Genomic DNA, 21965 nt, shown 5'->3' with positions numbered 1-21965 from the left:
AGTTTCTTTAGCATTTGTTGTAAAGCTGGTTTGGCGGTACTGAATTCTCTTAGCTTTTGCTTGTCTGGAAAGCTTTTGATTTTTCCATTGAATCTGAAAGAGATCCTTGCTGGTTAGGATAATCTTGGTTGTAGGTTTTTCTCTTTCATCACTTTAAGTGTATCCTGCCACTCCCTTCTGGCCTAAAGAGTTTCTGCTGAAAAATCAGCTGATAACCTTACGGGAATGCCTTTGTATGTTGCTTTTTGTTTTTCCCTTGCTGCTTTTAATAATTTTTCTTTGAATTTAATTTTTGTTAGTTTGATTAATATGTGTCTTGGTGTCTTTTTCCTAAGGTTTATCCTGTTTGTGACTCTCTGTGCTTCCTGGACTTAGGTGACTATTTCCTTTCCCATGTTAGGGAAGTTTTCAACTATAATCTCTTCAAATAATTTCTCAGACCCTTTCTTTTTCTCTTCTTCTTCTGGGACTCCTATAATTCAAATGTTGGTGTGTTCAGTGTTGTCCCGGAGGTCTCTGAGACTGTCTTCAATTCTTTTCATTTTTTCTTCTTTAATCTGTTCCTTGGCAGTTATTTCCACCATTTTGTCTTCCAGCTCACTTATTCATTGTACTGCCTCAGTTATTCTGTTATTGATTCCTCCTAGTGTACTTTTCATTTCAGTTATTGTGTTGTTCATCTCTGTTTGTTTGTTCTTTAGTTCTTCTACATCTTTGTTAAACATTTCTTGTATTTTCTCAATCCATGCCTCCATTCTATTTCCAAGACTCTGGGTCATCTTTACTATCATTACTGTTACTTCTTTTTCAGGTAGGTTGCCTATTTCCTCTTCATTTATTTGGTCTTGTAGGTTTTTACCTTGCTCCTTCATCTGTGACATACTTTTTGCCGTCTCTCTCTTTTTTTTTTTTTAATGTGGGATTATGTTCCTGTCTTACTGGTTGTTTGGCCTGAGGCTTCCAACACTGGAGTTTGTAGGCTGTTGGGTAGAGCTGGGTCTTGGTGCTGAGACGAGGACCTCTGTAAGACATCTGTCCAATGAATATTCCCTGGGGTCTGAGGTTCTCTGTTAGTCCAGTGGTTTGGACTCAGAGCTCCCACCGGAGGAGCTTTGGCCCGACCCCCAGCTCATGAACCAAGATCCCGCAATCCGTGTGGGATGGCAAAAAAAAAAAGAGAGAACAATAACAAAGTAAAAAATAAAATTAGACTAGGAAACTAACAGATATGTTAGAAAGAACATAAAGATAAAAATATAGATGAATTAACAACCGGAAGGTACATCAGTACCACAATAGTAAGAAAGAGGAGGAGGAAGAAGGAGAAAAAAAAAAGAGAAAGAAAGAAAAAAAAGGTGGGGGGAGGCCTTGGCTGTGGAGGGCGAGGTCTAAGCAAGGGCAAGGTTTGGTGGTGGGCGGGGCCTATGCTCAGGACCCACAGGGCTGGAAAAGGCCCTGGGGGCTGTGGGGGGAGGGGTTTAGGCTCAAGGAACAGAAGGGGCCCAGGCGTGCCCCCCACCGCTGGTCTCAGAGGGCAGGGGACCTCACCTGGGAGCACAGCAGGCTTCCCGGACTCGAGTGGGCGGGGCAAACGCCCTCCTCTCCTCTCCTGCTCCTCCCCTCTGGGAGGGCCCCTCCCACCTGCCACTGGTGTTCGACCCTCGGCCTCCTTCCTAAGCCCCCAGGACCCATGTAGCCTTGAGGGGGCTTTGGAGGTGGGGTATCGGCCTGGGAGCTCAGCAGGCTCCCCGGCCCGAGTGGGCCAGGAGATCACCCTCAGCTCCTCTCCCGCTCTTTCATGAGGGTCCCTCCCGCCTGCCTCTCCTGATCTCCCCAGCCTCAGGGGTGTCTGGCCTCCACTTCTCTTCCCCCTTCAGTCCCCCCACGTCCTACCGGTTCACTTGGGGGTTCCTCCCATCTCCTTGGGCGTCAGGGTCCCCACCAGCAGCCGGCAGGCGCCCTAGTTGTGGGGAGACGCTACCTTGGCGTCTTCCCACACCCAGGGCTTTTATTCTTGGGAGAGTGTTGTCCCTATTTAAATTTGCCCTACCTCTGTGAGGTGCCAGTAGGTGCATTAAAGGGTGAAGTGGAAAGTTTATGGGATCAAGCCTCCTCCAGCCTTCTGACTCCCAGACCCAAGAGATCAGGCTTGGGCCAGTGGAGGCACAGAGAAGGCAAGCTGAGCAGAGCTGAAGCCCACCCAATACAGGCTTGCTGGAGCAGCAGATGGGTGCCCACCCTTCCAGGGTTAGTTCGATGGAGGCTGTTCTGAATTCCTTGGCAGGCAGCTGGGACTGAGTGTGGTTTCCTTGCTCCTTCAGCAAAGAGAATGCTCAGCTTTAATTCTACCCTCCCTCTGGATCTGTGGGGGGTCCCTAATTACTATCCTCCTGGGGCAGCTGCTACCAGATTATTTCCAAACACCTTTAAGGCTTTCAAAGTCAAAGCCTCTCACTGGCTGGACATGACTCCAGCACAATGGGCTGGTTGGAGTAATAGCTGAAGAAGCCCAAAGTCGCCATGGTGGGGTCTAGACAGGGAACCGTGTCCACCCCTCCCAGTGGTGCCTCCGGAGTTGCCTTCTCACCGGAAACACCAAGGGACAGGGTGGCAGGAGGAATGGGACACTAGGGAAAGGGTGATTCTGATCTTGCCTCTTACACTCAGGGGGTGACCCGAGGAGTGTCCGCTTCCCGTCTCCCCAGCATGGTGATGAGACAACACGCCCTGCCTGTGCCCGCTGTCCCACCCACTGGTCAGCCTGCTGATGGGCGAGCCCCAAGAGAGACCACGTCTGATTGCTGAAGACAGCTTCCTCTATATCCAAATGGAGCTGAAACTATCTTCACCCTGCAGGCTCCGGCAGGAAAGTCATTTAAGGATTTCTGTTGAGCCAGTACACTTATGGATTTATGGGCCCTTCTGATAAAACTGAGTCTCCACTTCTGGGTATCTTTAAAGATTTCTTTTTATTCTAGAAAATTCTGACTTTTGCCCCATCCACTCAACTAAAACTCCTCTGTTGAATTCAGATCACCAGTATTGTGCGGTGGGCCCCAGTGCCTCTCCCACCCAGGGCTCATCTCAGCTGAGGGCAAGACCTCCAGCCCCTCCCCGTGTCTGCCCCACAGACCCAGGAATGGAGGCTCCCCTCTGTTCCCATCCCCCCCCTTCCCCAGGGCTCCCCTTGCTCCAGAGCCTGGCAGAAAAGCCACTGCACCTTCCCAAATTCTCCTCTGTCCTGTGGCTTCTGAAACATACCAGTAAATCCCCTGACTTGAGGGACAAGTAACTTGAGGGAAGCAGCTAGTAGTTGACAAAAATCTGGCAGGTTCTTGGTTTTCATTCAAAGGTAAGGAAGAGCCAGGGGTGAACTTTCTCAGCTGTTATCATGGCCTTGCCCATAATTCTGGCCCTGGGGCAGCCTTGCCCATGCAAACATCTTTCTTTTACTTTCAGGGCAGGTGTTTCAGAAGGAAGCTCCCTGTGTCCCACTTCAGCTCCAGACTCTGCAGATAGGCAGGTGTTAATTATAGGGGATTCTGTCCCATAAAAGATTGCTCATTTACACATCAGAGTAAACTCACCTTAAGTCACCTCCCCTCTGGGTGCTCTGCTTTAGTCTTTCTCTGACACACTCACCCTCTGACTGAAAAATAAAATTGGACCTTTCTTTATTTGTAAGCCACCCACCCAGATGTGAGCTCCTACAGTCTGGCTTGTCTCTTTCCTTTTTAGAATCAAACTTAAACTCCTAACAGATTATTCTTCATACAGCAATGTGGATGAGTCCAGATGCATTATGCTAAGGGGAAGAATTCAGACTCAAAAGGCCACACGCTGCGATTCCATTTATATGACGTTCGTTCTGCACAAGCAAAACTAAAGGGATGGAAAACAGTGGTTTCTAGGGAACTGGAGCTTGGGGGTGACCAGAAGGGCACACGAGGGAATTGTGTGAGCTGATGGAATTGTATGTCTCTTGATTATGATGGTGGTTACATGATTCTACGCTTTGTCAAAACTCATAGAACTATACCCTAAAAAGAGTGAATTTTACTGTTTATAAATTATACTTCAATAAACCTGACTTAAAAAAAAAATTACTGGGCTTCCCTGGTGGCGCAGTGGTTGAGAGTCCGCCTGCCGATGCAGGGGACACAGGTTCGTGCCCCGGTCCGGGAAGATCCCACATGCCGCGGAGCAGCTGTGCCCGTGAGCCATGGCCACTGAGCCTGCGCATCTGGAGCCTGTGCTCCAAAACGGGAGAGGCCACAACAGTGAGAGGCTGGCGTACCCCCCCCCCAAAAAAAAATTATACTTACACTTGCCAGTCCTTTCTGGAAGAAAGCTAGGCATAAGGCAAAAGCTGTCAACTTTTCTAAACTTCTCATCCACCATTGAAAGTGGGAACTGGGTCTCTCCATGAAATCAGGTCTGTTAAAGAAGGGGATCAGTGGTTCCTCCAGAAGGTGCCCCATTTTGAAGGGGCTCAGACCATGTGAGATGTTCCTTACTCATCCATCCATCCGTGTTCATTGGACATTTCCTAGGAGGCAGACTTGGCAGTAGGCAATGCAGAAATGGCTGTGAAACAAGATACAGCCTCTGCCCACGAGGGGTGAATAGTCTAGTGGTCCTGGGGGTGGGTGGGTGAAGGTGGAACTGCAGAGAAGTACAGAAACAGTAACAAGACAGGGATCATGGAGCTCCTGGGAAGGGGCATTCAACCTCATCCCAGGGAGTTGGGAAGCTTCTGAGAGGAAGCAGGCCTAAGTGTGAGTTAGCCAGGAAGGACAGTGGGTGTGAGGACACCCATCCCTGGAAAGTACACGTGCAAAGGCCCAAAGGACAGAGAAAGGGGGCATATTTTTAAAATTATAAGGAGCTCATTTTGGAGCATCGAGGCTGGGGAATGGGTATACCTTAGTCTTTTCTTCCTTCCTTGCACCAGTCTGAGGACCTGCTCTAAAGAAATATGTGCCACAGAGGAGAGAAAACTGCTGTAACTCAGGGCTTTCAGGTTTAAAACATAATAAATCTTTGCTCAACAAGTGACGAGATTTCAGATTAATTGATCAAAAGCTCCTGGGTACTTGGGCTTCCTAACGTTTCATCTGCTTTTAACCTAGGTCTGCGATACTTTTTACATCAGCAAAAAGGAAAATTAGATGCTAAATTGGAAATTACAACAGCAAATAACAAAACCGTCCCCAGAATTTCTCACTGGATCCCCCTGGTGCTAATTATCTGAGCTTGACCACCAAATAGGTCTATTTTTTCAATTTAGAGAGACCCTTCCATGTAATTCAACAGACATTTCCCAGATTTCACTGTTGGGCCAGCTTTGTGAATTACATAGAGAACAAGCCCCGAATTGCCTGGCTATATTTCCCTATATCTGTGCTAAAGCACCTGTGCTGTCACTATATCCCGTAGTGAGGGATTCCACTCCAGACCGCACATTGAGCAGTGGCTGAAATCAGCTAGAACATCTATCCCCGCAAAGACGCTCTGTAGAACTCCCAGAATCCTCTGGGCCAACCAAAGCTGTGTCCACTTTGCCTTTTAGGGCTGCTTCCAAAAGCCCTTCACCCGCACCCATTATGAAGCTGGCCTCACCCATTCCCAGCAGGGGCTTGGCGTCTGGCGTCACAGCAGAATTAATTTAATCATCTGCACCAAAGCAACTGGCTTGATTTAAATTTTACAGCTCTTTCTGACATTCAGCCACTGAATAAATCAAATTCCACTGTCTCATCGTTACTCTGTTGATGGTGATAACAAACTCAAGTATGGCTCCTACTTTTCCATCTTCTTACTAGATGAGGGTAGAGTGCTATGCGTCATTACATCAAGATGGGCTGGGAAAGCATTGCTTCTTAAATAGTGTCATCCTGGATCCCTTTCTACAGAAGAGAACTCCAGGGCCTCATAAGATTCCCCCACCAAAGCCTCTGAGCCCCACAAAGCTGCCTAAACCCCTCTAACCAGACGATCAATGGGAAAGGATGGAGAGTGAAAGGGGTCCTGTCTCCCTGGGAAGGGAAAGGAGAGGCATGTGAGGGGGGGTGTCTACAAATGACCGATTACTGGAAGCCAGGATTTTGTCTTCCAGGGTTACCTGTCAGAAGGGTTGGTAACGAAATGGTACCGCTCGCCACGTCTGCTCCTCTCCCCTAACAACTACACCAAAGCCATTGACATGTGGGCCGCTGGCTGCATCCTGGCAGAGATGCTCACGGGGAGGATGCTCTTTGCTGGTAAGCTGCTACCCAGGCACCTTCCTTCTCCTCTGCTGTAGCTCAATAAAAGGGGAAAACAGGGCTTCCCTGGTGGCGCAGTGGTTGAGAGTCCGCCCGCCGATGCAGGGGACAAGGTTTCGTGCCCCGGTCCGGGAAGATCCCACGTGCCGCGGAGCGGCTGGGCCCGTGAGCCATGGCCGCCAAGCCTGCGCGTCCGGAGCCTGTGCTCCGCAACGGGAGAGGCCGCAGCGGTGAGAGGCCCGCGTACCGCAAAAAAAAAAAAAGGGGGGGGGGACACATGTTAATCACAAACATGCTAGTCTTTCTCTTTGACATTACCTCTGCAGCTTTTTTGGCACCACTTGGAGGCACCTGATTATCAACCATTTCAGGCAAAATACTGGAGAGGCTAAAAAAAAGCCTTTTGAGCACAGAGCTTTCAAAATCAATAGTCGTGTATATTCAAACACCTTGAGATTGACCCCTAAAAACACCCATCCTACATTTTCAGCCCCTTCCTCTCCTCTCCCTGCCACTGTGAGAGGTCGGTCTGGAGTGCTCATTTGGAGAGGGGACCCCACAAGTCTCCCAGAGTGTCTGAAATGAGCCTACATGAGCCCACTGCAGGGAGAGGCCAAGGGACTTGTTCAGAGCAGATGCTGATCCGTAGGCACTTTCTGGGTCAGCGCTCACAGCATCCACAAGTGCTTAGTGCCGCACAGGGCATCATGGGGGACACGGAAGAGCCCCTCCCTTGGCTCCCAGCTTCTGGAAGACTGGGACCCCATGGGAATCGGTGGTAAGGGGAGGGAGCTCTGTGCAGCTGGGTGAGTCAGGGGCACTTCTTACAGAAGATGGGGCCCAGTTGGATTTAACCTGGTAGAGGTAAATGGCAAGGCTACTCATGCCAAAACGGGAAATGGAGGAACTGGAGGTAAGAACAGCCTGGAAGTCAGAGGGGGCAGCAAGGATTCAGACCTGACCCATCCCAGCAGTGTCAAAGCTCTGAAGCAGCATCCGTGATGGCCTAAGCGTAGAAGAGGAGTTGAGTTTCCAAGATGCACAAAGCCCGAAGCTTCTTACGGATGAGTATGGTATTCATTCCCAGCACCCAGCATGATGCCTGGCAGGGAGATGACACTCCATAGATAATCATTTGTTGAATGAATGAATGAGTAAGTGAATGAGTGCTTGAATGCTCGACTCCATCCTGTCCCACAGACCTGGCACAGTCTGTCTTCCTCTCTCTGCTCAAAGGAGCACAGAGGCAGTGTGCTCATGACACGTCCCAAGCTTAATTTGTTCTTCCTGACTTTTTTTCCTCCTAATGGGAATCCAAAAGGTAAGACTCATTCCTAGCCTTAAAATCAGTTCCTTCCCCAACCCAGTAAAGGACATGCACAGAGGCATATGGGAAAGAGAATTTGGAAAGCCTTGGGCCAGGCTGCTCCCATCACTTTAGCGATGGCTGACTCAGGCTATATGAGACTGGTCCATTCCAGAGGCACAGAATGCTAGGGGGGCGGATGGGGACCCAGAGACTACCCCTTCTTTCTACATTCGACCAAGCCCCAGAGATGGCAAGCAACTTGCCCACAGTCACACAGCAAGTTAGTGGCAGAGTGAACTCAGGTCCCCTGGCTCCCAGCCCAGCTCTGGTCCCCCTGCCCCAGGGTCCTAGAGAGGCCCGGGAGCTTCCACACACGCCAGCCACGTGGGCAGCATGCTCAACCATCTGGTGTTTACCTCCCCAGGGGCTCACGAGCTGGAGCAGATGCAGCTCATCCTGGAGACCATCCCTGTGATCCGGGAGGAAGACAAGGACGAGCTGCTCAAGGTGATGCCTTCCTTCGTCAGCAGCACCTGGGAGGTGAAGAGGCCACTGCGCAAGCTGCTCCCTGAAGTGAACAGCGAAGGTACCAGAGCCCGACGGCCAAGCCAGCACCTGGAGGCAGCACTCTGGTTTCACCCTGGGGGGCTGGGGCAGGCAGTCTCTTCCAAAAGGACCAAACAGAGTCCCTAGACACAAGCTGGGAACCCCTGGCAGCGGGCATTTGCCCTCGCTATTTCCAGACTGAGTTCGGCCATCAGGCCACCCTCGGGGCGGTCACAGCTGGTCCTCCACACTCTACCCCTGATTTTGCTTCCTTTTCCTTCTTTCTCACTTGCCTCCGTCCCTCTCTTCCACCTCCCTTTATTTTTTCCCTCTGTAAGGCATGGTATGGTTTCATCAGCTTCAAAGCCAGACCCAGGCTCAGCTCCCAGTTCCACCAGTGACTAGCTGTTTGGCCTTGGGCAAGTTTATTAACTTCTCTGCATCTCAGTTTCCTTAACTGTAAAATGGATATAGTAATACATGACACACAGGGTCACTGTGACAAGTAAGTAAAATAGAATTCGTAAAGCCCTTAGCATAGGATAGTTGCTCCATCATCTGAGATGTTACATTGCCACCAGCCTTCTACCTGCTAGAGGCTCCCTTAGGAAACCCCTATATCAGGTAGAATATGGGTTTGCCAATTGTAAAAGAAACGCAGATTCTCAACAGCTTAAATAACATGTATTTCTTATTTAAGAAAAAAGAAGTTAAGTTTATCTCTCTCTTATATAATAATCCAAAGTAGATAGTCTAGGGCCAATGTGGTAGACCTGCTCTACAGTCATCCAGGGCCCAAGCCCCTTCTGTCTTGTATTTCTGCCACCTTAGGGTGTTGCCCTTACCAGCTGGGGGAAGGCGGGGAAGGAGGGCAGTTCCCTTGACTTAACCTCACCTGCATTCGTGTCCTGTTGGCCAGAACTTAGTCACATGGTCCCACCTCGCTGCAGTGAGGCTGGGAAGTGGACACTTACTCCATGGCCACTCTGTGTCCATGTCTATGAAAGAGGAGAACAGACATGGGGTACAGCTGTCTCTGCCACGCTCCCCATCAAGAAGCCAAGAGCTTGGACTAACAATTTCTCTGGCCATGATCCCCATTCAATCTGTCTCAGTTTCCCCATCTTTAAGGGAGGGGGCAATCCGATTCCCCACAAATTAAGACTCAGCCCATCCACATTCCTAGGCCTCTGTTGAAATCCTAGGCCTCTGTTGAAATCCCACCATGTGAAACAAGGTTCACAATTCTCAGGAATTCTGGATCGGGGATGTGTCACCCATGTCCCCATCCCCCAAACCACCACACGCACAGCAGTCCCTCGGTGACTTGGCTCTGAGTGTGATGGGCCTGTCTCGCAAAGATCAGAGACATAAGTGATGGTCTAGCTGGGAAGATGGAGTACACGTCAGAGGTGAGCATGCACATGAAGGAACACATCCTAAGGGGCTAACGAGAGCTCTGGGTATTTGGGGAGGGGAAGAGAGCCACCAAGCACTGAGAGGGATAAAGAACCGGCCTGGAGGACTGGTGAGGGCTCAGATCAGCGGGAAACTGACTGTAGGAAGTGAAGCTGGATAGGTGAGAAGGGCCAAGAGGCTGCAGGGCTCTGAATACCCAGCGGACGTGTACAGACTTGATCCTGTAGCCGAACAGATGTTCACAAAAGCTTCACCCTCCCCATGTGCCAGCTTCAACCACAATTCTCTTGTCTGCCACTGGGCTTGAAAAGTGGCCCCAATCAGCCTGGCCTCAGGGTAATGAGGTATGGCTGAAATGAAACTTCAGTGGGAGAAAGGGTATCACGCGCACTTGCCCCTAAGAGTCAGTTGGTGACCCTCGGTTTGTCCTGGATTGTCCATTTGAGGCCCCGTAGGCCTGGGAAGAGGTGAGAGTCCCCTCTGGCTGCCACCCTCAGAGGCTCGATGGACATAGTGTGGTTGGACTGTATCCCTCAGCAGCCGAGACAGCCATCACACCACAGGTTCAGGACAAGGGAGGAGGCCTGAGACCAATGCCAGGGCGTTCACTTCTGAGCTCCACTTACAAGAAGAAACTATATCACAAATGACAGAGCTGATGATGAAATCTAATATACAAAACAGGGAAAGGAGTCCTCTGGGTGCAGCAGGGGTGAGGGGTGAGGGGCCCTGCCCACCTGCCTCTTGATCTCCAGAGACGCCCCTGAGAATCCTTCCTGAGGATCCCTGGGGCTCTGAGAAGCCCAGCTGGGAATCCACTGGGGCCACAGAGAGGTGACACAATTGTACAGAAGCCTCATTATGTTAGAAGCACTGAAGAAAACATGTGGGAGGTTGAACTTAGAGAAAAGGAGTTGGTGGAGGCGGGGCGGTGTGGTTATGAGTTAAGGTGAAGCCAGTGCTGTAGGCGATAAACCTGGTCTCTGCGGCTTACCCGCTAGCAGTGTATTCACTGCTCAACTCAAGCTCAGACAGAGTGGGGGAACCTGGGGGCCACGCCTGGGATGCCGGCCATGTGACATCTTCAATCGTAACTTTCAAGGCTCCCCCATACCCACAGGGCACCAACTTCCGGCCGAAGACAGGGGAAGGGAGAGCAGACACTCCTGCAGGAGGTTTCTATGGGTCTGGCCTGGAAGCGGGGTACACGCATCATTTCCAACCCCTTTCCATTGGCCCCAGTCACACGGCCACACCGAACTGCGGGGGAGGCTAGGAGATGTAGGCCAGTTGTGTGCCAGGAGGACAGGAGGCTTGTGTGGGACATGACTGCTGCCTTGAAACATGATGGGAACAGTCATGGAGAAGAGAGAGCATGCTGACATGGGGGGACCAGAGAGGGCAGAGTGAGGCTCAAGGGTAGGAGTTAAAGGGGCAGATTTAGGTTTGCTATAAGGCAGGATTTTCTAACACTTGGGCTTCCCAGAAGTGTCTGGGCACCTGCTGGAGGACCAGCTGTCAGAGAGAGGGAAGGGGAGATTCTCATCTTTACTAGAGTCAGTGGAGTGGCCTTCAGGGCTGGCACTTTCTAACGTCAGGTTCGCTGGGTCTTTCTTAATACTGATGATAATGGTGATGATGCCTGCCAATGTTTAGAGCTCCAACTCTCTCACTTCCTTGTCAAAAGGTTCAGGGTAGTAGGTGGGGCCGAGCGAGGGGCTGGGAGCCCAAAGAAGGAAAGACTTGCCCAGCCTGGAGCTGGGCAGTGGCAGAGCTGGGCCCTGCACCGCCTGATTCTTCCCAGTCCTGGGAATCTGTGAGGCTGATTCTCTTTCAGGTCTGAAGCCCTGAGCCCAGAAGCATGCTCTGAGCCCCAGAGCACTGGGGAGGGATCAGAGTTACTGCTGCTTAATTGATCTTTCAGTCTAGGATTATGAAGCAGAACTGCATCCTCCTGGAAGGCCAGTGACCTTCAGAATCCATTGATTTCCTGAATCACTGATGAATTTTTCTGCAGAGAGGTCCAGGGCTGGTGTGAGGGGCAGGGTAATGGTGCAGGCTGAGGCCCACCCAGGAGCCCCCCTCAGAGGGCACAGAAGCCTGGCCTTGAGCTCAGCTGCTTTCCTCCTTTTCCATGTGGGCTGTAACATGATTAGCCAAGCCATGATTTAAGTGGAGCCTCCAGTGCTGAGAAGGAATACAAACCTCCAGACTGGACTTGCCCTGAGATAACCCGGGGCTGAGCTCACAGGGCAGACTGGTGACCCCCGTTCAGGACAAAGGGCACCTGTGTGCGGAGGTGATGTTCAGCCAGTGCACACACCCACAACGCCCTACAGGTTGCTGCCATCTTGATATACCTTCATGCTGGTTGGCAAATAGCCACCGCACAGGGCTTCTGAGTGTCCGTTTCCACGCCCAGGTTCAGCTGCCAGATCCTCCCCTTGATCTAGCCACTGAAGGGTTACTGCCTGGCACAGCATGGGGGCTTCAGCCCAGGGGATAAATATTTTGAAGATGGCCTTTATTTGTCAAACCTCCAGGGGCAACATATGGTAGAAAGGGCTCTGGACTTAGGAGCCCTGGGCTGTCAGGCTCTGTCCCACCCGCCTAGCTCCACGGCGACCGTTCTCACTGAGGCCTTTTGCTGCTAGGTCCTCCACCCACTCCAGCAGCACTCAACCCATGACAAATGAGAGTGGGGATGGAGATGCCCCGGCTTCCCCCCACCCCGAAGTGGGACCATCTCTGAGGTGTGTCCCATGCTGTCTCTTGAAGAACCCAGTGGAACAGGTCCCCAGGGGCGCTCAGCAGGAGCTGTTCATTGGCACGTCCTCTACTGGCTTCTTCCTCATCGCCCTACCGGTGCTTCCTGGCACCACTGCCACATAGTCTACCTCCACCCCATTCCTTGTCTCTGGGGAAATCCAGCCTAAGGCAGAGTTCTAGCCCTGGACCTCCTGTAACCAATGGTGGCCTTGAGTCACTGTACCCCTCTGGACCTCTATTAATTCATTAGTGAAGTCAAAAAGCAGCGTCTGCTCTGAATTTGTCCCTGGATTGTGGTGAGGATCCTGAGAAAGGAAACATCCAAAAGCCTTTTTACAAATGGAAAAGTACAAACACTAGGGGGTGTCCCCATGCTAAGGAGTCTTATTCTCAGCTTGGCAAGGGCATAAATGACCTTCCTGTCCTGCTCTGCTCTCCACAGCCATCGACTTTCTGGAGAAGATCCTGACCTTTAACCCCATGGATCGCCTGACCGCCGAGATGGGGCTGCAGCATCCCTACATGAGCCCGTACGCTTGCCCCGAGGACGAGCCCACCTCGCAGCACCCCTTCCGCATAGAGGATGAGATTGACGACATCCTGCTGATGGCCGCCAACCAGAGCCAGCTCTCCAACTGGGACAGGTGTGGTTCCAGCCCTGGAGTCTGGGACCCACATTGCCGTCCTCCCATTTCTATTTGCCTCTGATCCTCCATGACCTTTCCTTCTGTCTCCCAAGTTCTATAGCCCATAGGGCGCTTTCCCCAGCTTAGCTTCTTGCCTTTCTCTCCTGTCCCCAGACATTCCTGGTAGATGACCAGCTATGTCCTGCATGCGTGGTCGGGGCCTGCCTTTGTGCAACACCGGTCACCACCAGCTTTTCAGCCCATCCCGAGTGTACTGCACACAAGCCTCAATACATTGTTGGGCAAGCATTTAATGAGCACCCACAGCCAGAGCTCACGTCTAGTAGGCTGGGAATTTGCCCCAGAAAAACAAAATGCAGCACGCAAGACAAGAAAACAATGTGACATTTACCACCACACAACACCTTCATGCCGTTCACATCATTTGCATCTCCTGAGATGCCAGTAAAGGGGCACTATTATTATTATTACTCATTGACACACAAGGAAGCCACAGCTCAGAGAGGTTAGAGATTGGCATCGTGTCACACACCTAATTCCTGGCCTATGTGGGGCCCTCCCCAATCTGCACCCATGTCAGACACTGCTAAGCAATCACAGGACTCTTTCCTGCTAACCTGAGCCAGGCCTCAGAATCCTTCTCAACACAGTGTGCCCGGAAGTCACTACCAATGAATCAGAGTTGGATAGAAGATATAGTTTTTGACAATCTCCGCATAAGCACACAATGATCTCTTAGGTCCCCTCCTGTTCTGATGTTCCTAGATCAGGCACCTAAACATTTGGGCATCACCATCTGCTAATTCTGGAAGGAAGCACTGGGAGCCGCTCGGTTTAGAAATAGAAGTCAAGGGCTTAGAAGGTAGGACTCCGAGAGGGCCTAAGTGGGAGCGCTGCTGTTGTGAGAATGTGACAGCTAGTTACATAAGTGACAGATGAGCAGTTTCTCCTTTCCAGTCATTTGACAGATGATGGATTTCAGATTAAGGAGGCTCTGAGGGAGGGTCAGGGTAACGTTGCTATTTCGGGACAGGTTTGTTTGTTTGTTGTTGTTGATTGCTGTTATCAAGAGTTGCCAGCAAATAGAGATTAATGAAGACTCTCTCTTCTGCCACCCCCATGCTAGCCCTGTCCTTGACTGTGGTTCCTGCAGCCCCTCGTCCTCCACTCCACAGCACCTGGGGGCACGGAGCATTGGCTCTGCAGGGTTTGTCCTCTGCTTATCATGGCTATGGCATGGCGTTGGTGTCAGGAAGACTGTAGCAGGGTTTCTTTGGCCCCTGCCCATCAACTCTGGCCACTTCTAAACCTGGTGCCCCTCTGCTCCCGACCCTTCCCATCACACCTGCATGAGGAAGGCGGATGACAAAGACAATGACAAACCCCTTCCCACAGGCCCTGCTGCTTCGGGCAAACTGCTTACCTCTGAACGCTAGTGTCCTCATCTATGAAGCAGGTGGTAGCACTCACTCACAGGGTTGCCTGGAGGCTGCAGACACCTTACATCTGGCCCTTGGCGTGTAGCAGCCAAAGGTGACGGGCTTCACAAGTCCTTCCTCCTAGAAATCCCTGCAATTTCAAGGACCCTCATGGGAGGAGGCAGTGTTCACCTCTAGGAGTGACTCCTACCTTAATGGCATCACTGGGAGGGTGGGCAGAACTGGGACCTTCCTGTGCCTCGCAAACCACAAGGCGTGGACTGCAGCTGCCCGCCTGCCCAGTCACACAGACAAACCTGCCTGTCCTTAGTTTTTCCTGTGTGAGCCCTAGGCCTCCTGTTCTGGGAGCGGCTGGCTGCTGCCTGAGGCTTCCCCTGGGCTCCCTGCCTCTCTCCGCCCCCTCAATTCTGCATAGAACACCTGGCACAGGGAGGGAGGGCTCAGCCTAAGCTGATGGCCTGCCCACCTGCCCTTCATTTGCTCTTGGCTAGCAGGCTTTGCTCTTCAGGGCCGCAGGACAGTTGACGTAGGGCAGAATTCCAAGGATCTCTGGCCTCTCCTGAGGGTGTCTGTAATCTTTCGGTACGCCCTGCCTGCTCAGCATCTATGCAAGGTGCTGCAGGGCCTCCAACCAGATCCAGTATGGCAGGGGTTCTTAGCCCTGGCTGGAACTTAGAAACACCTGGGGAGGTTTGAAAACCACACAGATGCTGGGCCCCTCCCTGGACCTCCTGAATCAGCATTGGAGATGTGGGGCAGGCATGGAACTTTATTTTTAATCCCCCCCGACAAGTGATTCTAATCTGAGCCAAGCCTGTGAAGCCCTCATTAGGGCCCTGCTACTCAAAGTGTGGGCCAGGGACCAGCAGAATCAGCATCACTGGCAGCCTGTTAGAAATGCAGACTCTCAGGCCCTGCCTCATCTACTGGATCAGCATTTGCATTTCAACAAGGTTCCCAGGTGATTTGTGTGCACATCAAAATTTGAGGAGTATTGCACAGGTGCATCCACTAGAAAGTACCATTACATGAGGAAAGGGATTTTGTTTTGTTCCCTGCTGTGTCTGGTAATGCCCAGAACAGCGCCTGGCACATGGGAGGTGCTCAAGAAATATTTGTAGGATATTCAATGAATACAAAAGGATACAAGAGTTAAGCCGGGCAAATCAGTCCTTCTGCCTGAGCCCTGGAGGTTCACCGTTACTTTGTCCCATCACCCTCCCACCTTGGGAGGTGAGGGAAGGAGCTGGAGGGACTGGGAAGGAATGGAAAGCCGGCCTGTGGGTGGCAGACAGGGATCAGGGGGGTTGGCTCCCTCCACAAAGCCAACCCGGTTGGAAGGGTCCAATCGCCATCCTGTCTTACCTTTGCAGGTACCCTGTGAGCCTGTCGTCGGACCTGGAGTGGCGGCCCGACAGGTACCAGGACGCGAGCGAGGTGCAGCTCGACCCGCGCGCGGGCTCGGCGCCGCTGGCGGAGGACGTGCAGGTGGACCCGCGCAAGGACTCGCAGAGCAGCTCGGAGCGCTTCCTGGAGCAGTCGCACTCGTCCATGGAGCGCGCCTTCGAGGCCGACTACGGGCGCTCCTGCGACTACAAGGTGGGGTCGCCGTCCTACCTGGACAAGCTGCTGTGGCGCGACAACAAGCCGCACCACTACTCGGAGCCCAAGCTCATCCTGGACCTGTCGCACTGGAAGCAGGCGGCCGGGGCGCCCCCCACCGCCGCGGTGGCGGCGGTGGCGGCGGATGCGGGGCCGCGCGACGAGGAGCCGGCCAGCCTCTTCCTGGAGATCGCGCAGTGGGTCCAGAGCACGCAGGGCGTCCCCGAGCGCGCCAGCCCGCCCCACGACGGCCCCGAGCGCCGCCTGTCGGCCTCCCCACCCGGCCGTCCAGCCCCCATCGACGGGGGCGCCAGCCCCCAGTTCGACCTGGACGTGTTCATCTCCCGTGCCCTGAAGCTCTGCACCAAGCCCGAGGACCTGCCGGACAGTAAACTGGGCGACCTCAACGGCGCGTGCATCTCCGAGCACCCTGGCGATCTCGTGCAGACTGAGGCCTTCTCCAAAGAAAGGTGGTGAGGGCGGCGGAGAGGCGCTCCAGGCCATCCCGAAGGCCGCCTCCCTGGCATCTCCACCACCCCTGCCGCCCCTCTCTGCTGCCTTGGGGTTAGCAGAACACAGGAAGGATCCGAGGAGCGAGAGGAATGTCCATTTCTTAAACTGCCTTAATAACTAGCCTTTAACCTCTGGGAGTGGGTTTGAACAGGAGCCGAGATTGGGGGTTGATCACTTTCCCAGTGAGGAAGAGACCCCTGTGTTTTTATAAGTGGCGGTGTACAGGGCAGAAGTATGTCTTAGCAGTCTGCAGGCCCCACCTGGGTGGCTGTGTGCAGTGGAACCTTGCAGGCAGAGTGTTGGAACCACCTGGCCCAACTAGCCTCAGCTGACAGATGTGGAAGGACAGTGAGGCCCAGAGAAGCAAGTGACTATAAGTTCAGGGCCTAGTCAGTGTCAGGGAAAGCCTTGAATCCCAGGCCCCTGGCCCCCAGGCCAGTGTCTGTCCACTAAACAGTGTCTTCCTCTACTGGCATCACTCTGGCTTTTCACTCAGAAAACTTGGTTCAAGATGTTTCTTCCCTGTCCATTACCATCTGACCCATTCTATGTGCTTTTACTCAGAGCAATGCCCCTTGAACTCTGAAACTGGAAACTGAGCCAGCTTCTTTCCCCTAGTCACCAAGCATATTTTTTTCTGGCTCCTCAAGTACGTAAATATTCCCATCTGCCTCACCCCTGTAGTATTTGCCTCACCCCTGTGTGGTCTGAAATCTTGGTTGCAGACCAGACCAGTTCGGGCTCTGTGGGTAAAATAACCCATTCTCCCAGGCCTGTGCACACACCTTTTGCAGAACTTCCTATGCACTTTCCTGACACATGCACAGACACAATGACACAGCTCTTACTCCAGAGGGAATGTCATACACGGGTGAGTTTGAAGACAGCAATTCCAAGAATCCCTCCAGCCTGCCCCACACCCCAACCCCCATACTCATAGCCCCGCTCCAAGCCTACCTTGGGAACTCATGTCCTCGGCATGAATTGCTCATTTGGTGGAAAGCAGCAAGGTGCCTGCCTAGAGCAAATGTGTTAGGAGAGAAGATTTCACACAGGGCCCATCCGACTTCATAAATACTGCCCTCGATTTTGATCATCCATTTAGCCCCGGCAAAGAGCAGGCCCTGAAGAAATGCATTGGAGAGCAAGAGGCCTTGGGGACAGGGAATCCAGAAGGGTAGGAAGGTATGAAAGGTGGGGTGCCAACATCGAGGGTCTTCAGGGGTCAGGCACCAGCATGGGGACCCCATGACTAAAGAAAGGACTTGAGGCCACCATGTCCCTCCTAGCTTAGGCCAGGATGAGTTCGGAGCATGCCAAACCAAAGGTGCACTTGTACACAGAGCCTGCGGGGAGATGGTGTGTGGGCACAGCAGGCCCTCTGCAGAAGCATGGAGCCCAGTCCCCTGGAAATGCTCTGCCATTTCCACCACTGGCGTTCAGCTTCCCCCAAAGATGCCCACAGGAGCCAGTCTGTAAACAGAGGATTCCTCAGTGTTGAGCTTAGGCTGGGTTCACCCTCACCTCAACAGCACCTTAAATCTAATCAGCTAACTAGGATCTGTGCATTGAAACCTGCAACACGTTAGAAACTTATATTTAAAAATAACCATACTGACCAATTTTTAAATGGAAAATATGTAAATATGAAGTGTCTGGGTTTCTTTTCTTTCTTTTTTGTTTTAAAGAAAAGGAAACGTACACCACTCCTCATGTGCCATTTGTCCCCAAAGGGCGGCTTTACTTTTCTGGTAAAGGGACAAGCTGCTGGTCTTGACCAGGGATTCATATATAATTGTTATTACAGAGGAATTGCTATTACTTACTCATGTTTTAAAAAAATCTATTAAACATTATTAAACTTGATCAGAATGGGCCAAATAAAGCTCTATTGGAACATAGATTCGTTTGTTCATTTACTTACTCTCTCATTCATTTACACGTTATCTGATCGCATCTTTAACAGCAGATGAGCCATTGGAGCCCGGCTGGCTTCTCCCTGCACCCATGAAGGCCAGCGTTTCGAGGGTTTGCAGTTGCAGGGGAGGCGAGGGGAGAATCTACACAGATTGGTAGAAAGGGAAGACATTCCAGAATCACCTGGGTCAGGCCCAGTGTCCATATAGTAGATTTCAAACCAACTTTTGGAGCCAATTCCAAACCTTCTGACCAGGGCCGGTCCTTGGCCGGATGGTTTCTTCCTAGCTTGGGGCTCTATCAGTAAAGGAAAGTCAAACGGGGCACTGGTTTAGTTTCCTTCAGAAGCAAACTCTGAGACTAAGAATCAAGTGCAAATAATTTGGAGGTGGGAGGAATGACCTCAGGAGACACTGAGAGGTGATGCGGAAGTGATGGGGAGGGGAAAGAAGCCAACAAAGGGTGCGTGTCACCAGTGTGGGCAAAGCAGCTTCATTCAGGTGTGAAGCTCCATTAGGCAGAGTGGAAGGAACATCCACCTCAGGGCCTTCCCAGCCTGCCCATCCTTGGCTGATGAACACACTCCTGGCTGTTACTTCCCTAGCACTTCTGGCCTGTTCTGCACTGCAGCACAGGCTCCAGTGGACAGAGAAAGGCCACAGGCAAAAGGACACAGGTGCTGGCAAGTGGAAGTTGGAGTGGCACGCACGGAAAGATGAGGACAAAGGGGATCTCGGTAGAGCACCAACTACACCCACAGGTGTCAACAATGGGATTTAATGTTGGAGAGCGTTCAGGACCCAGACAGAGAACACCTCCTAGTGTTGGCAATACACTCAGGTTTTCTCAACCCTTCCTATCCCCTCCTCCCGGCCTATAACAATTAACACTGGTCACAGGGCAGGAAGCTGCACTTTCATAAAGCTTCAGCAAGTAGAGGTGAAAGAAGCTGGAGGTACTACCTAAGCTGGGTTGCTACCTAAGCTACCCGTGGCTTTTCCTTTCAACCTCCTAAACATCCCATGCCCAGCATCAGTGTCCCAGCCATTAGTCCCACTCATCAGACTCTGGGATCAGCAATCCCTGTCACTGTTGAGAAGATCTGGTGTCAAACCAATGGGGGTCTTTGTGTCAGAACCTGCTGGCAGGTCTGTGGTGTGAGCGCAGGTTCTTGCCTGTGCATAGGGCCACCTTTGATCCTTGAGGCTTGAATTTTGCTTTTTACACTAAGAACTTCACGAAGACCATAAAAAACCCTTCCAGACTTGGACATTCAGAGTTCAAGTTACGTAGTCTCCACTGATGTCTCTTTCTTGCTCTGCACGTTCTTGACTAACAGGAACGTTAACACTCATAGGCCTTGTTACTTGAGCGCCCAGTGGCTAATTCCCATGGGAATGACAATGTGGGATCAGATCGGCCCTCGGAGCACCTACTTCACCCAGTCCCTCTGGTGAATCTTAGTTGACAGGCTTGTTGCAAACAGGCTCTGTTATGGGAAAGAACAAGCATATGAATGACAAGTTTGTGTCTAAGAGCAAAACCTCCCATCCAACAATTGTTCCACCCTCTGTCTGGGCCAAAACAAGGCTTACATCTCCACTTTAATTCATGGGCTCAAAACTAAGATAGAGCTTTAAATGACTGAGAAATTCCTTTGCAGAAACAAGGACACTGTGAGCCATGCTGAGATGCATCAAAATATGGTTGTAGGGGTCTCAATGGCCATCAGAGCTTAGTCACTACTGTCTTGGCTTGGTTCTCAGGAATCCTGGGATGGGGATTCCTGAGTAAATGATTGATGGAGGAGATGCCTGAAGACAAGGGGGAGTATGGGATGCAGATTAGGGCTGGGGAAGAACACTCAGCACGAACATGGTCCAGGCTAAAAACCAGCTTCAGCTCCACCCCACAGAGAGCTCTGGAGCACAAATTGCACCATGGAATTGACCCCACCTTGAGGAAAAGAGGACAGCCTTTTGTGCCTCCATGTCAGCCAGTCCCTGGTTGCAGGCTGTGAGGGTAAGGTGGAGGAGTAGAACCTATTCACCAAAAGCAGCTCTCCTAGGAGCAGCCGTGAGCCATTCAGCAGCCAAACCCACAGCCACTGGGCAATTGGCAGACTCACTGCTGAAGGGGACCTATCTGGGTAGGGTACCACCCACATCACAGAGCACTGCACTAGGCACCGTGGGGGATAAAGAGGGAGAAAAGGGGACTGCCCAGCAGACTTTTATGGTTTGAGTGGATAAATGGGGCAACTATATAAAACCTCTGAGGTGCAGATAAGAGACCTTCAAAGTCCCCCACCTGGTGAGCACTCCAAGGCCCAGTTCCAGCCCTTTCATTATAAATTTCCCGCTGTTAACTTTCCCAAAAGCAACCTCTCCACCACTTCCCCCTACCATGGAACTCTCAGCCAAGTGACTGTGTTGGGGGTCCCCAAGACCACCCTCAGGCTTGATAATTCACAGCAAGAAGGACTCACAGGATTCAGAGAAGCTGTTATACTCATGGTTATGGTTTATTACAGGAAAGGATACAGATCAGCACAGGGAAAATGTGCATGAGCTAAATCCAGGAGAAGCCAGGTACAAGATTCCAGGTTTTCCCTCCCAGTGGAGTTGCATGGGGACATGCTTCATTCTCCCAGCAGCAATGTGTGACAACACACGTGACGTATCATCAACCAGGGAGTCTTACCTGAGCCACAGTGTCCAGGGTTTTCACTGGGGATCAGTCATGTAGGACTCTGGACTGATCTATGTTACTCAGTCTCCAGTCCCCCAAGAAGTCAAACTGATACAGCATGGCCCAGAGCCTCAGACATATAAAACATTCTTATCAGGCAGGGTACTCCAAAGGCTCAGAGATTCTCTCTCAGGGGCTAGTCAAGGGCCAGTGCTTCTGAAGATAGGCCTTCCTCTGGAATGTACAGTTGATCCTTGAGCAACAGGGGTTTGAACTGCATGGGACTACTTATATGTGGATTTTTTTCAATAAATGTATACTACTGTACTACACAATTCACAGTTGGTTGAATCTGCAAATCTGGAACAATTGATAGAGAGGGCTGACCATAAAGTTATATGTGGATTTTCTACTGTGTCGGGGTCGGTGTCCCTAATCTCCACATTGTTCAAGGATCAGCTGTACTAGGCCCTGCTTAGTTAACCCTCTACTGCACGGTGACATTGAACATATTTGTGTCTCCTGCAATTCTAAAGTCACGTGAGAGTTTGTCTAATGTGAACATTACAGCAAAGCTGAGGCAACACAGCTGCTTATAATAGAAATCTTATTTGGTAAATTATGCCTACTTATTTTTAAGAATATGCAGCATTACTTAAATATAATAATAGAGGCTTCCCTGGTGGCGCAGTGGTTGAGAGTCCGCCTGCCAATGCAGGGGACACGGGTTCGTGCCCCGGTCCGGGAAGATCCCACATGCCATGAAGCGGCTGGGTGTGTGAGCCATGGCCGCTGAGACTGCGTGTCCGGAGCCTGTGCTCCGCAATGGGAGAGGCCACAACAGTGA

At 51.5% G+C, this 21965-nt stretch overlaps 1 protein-coding gene across 1 annotated transcript in view; it reads left to right on the top strand.

Annotated features, from left to right (window-relative positions):
- Window positions 1-16474, top strand: part of MAPK4 (mitogen-activated protein kinase 4) — a 74717-nt gene extending 58243 nt beyond the window's left edge. Inside the window, exons 2-5 of the mRNA XM_007465570.1 lie at window positions 6119-6263; window positions 8000-8161; window positions 12752-12953; window positions 15769-16474. Coding sequence (XP_007465632.1) covers window positions 6119-6263; window positions 8000-8161; window positions 12752-12953; window positions 15769-16474 — 1215 coding nt within the window. The remainder of the gene's footprint in view (window positions 1-6118; window positions 6264-7999; window positions 8162-12751; window positions 12954-15768) is intronic.
- Window positions 16475-21965: the final 5491 nt, after the last annotated feature.

The sequence above is a fragment of the Lipotes vexillifer genome, unplaced genomic scaffold, assembly GCF_000442215.2.
Source record: "Lipotes vexillifer unplaced genomic scaffold, Lipotes_vexillifer_v1.1 scaffold36, whole genome shotgun sequence".
In the NCBI taxonomy this organism is placed as follows: Eukaryota; Metazoa; Chordata; class Mammalia; order Artiodactyla; family Lipotidae; genus Lipotes; species Lipotes vexillifer.
The sequence above is the reverse complement of the archived record's forward strand: the minus strand, read 5'-3'. Positions and strand labels throughout refer to the sequence as shown.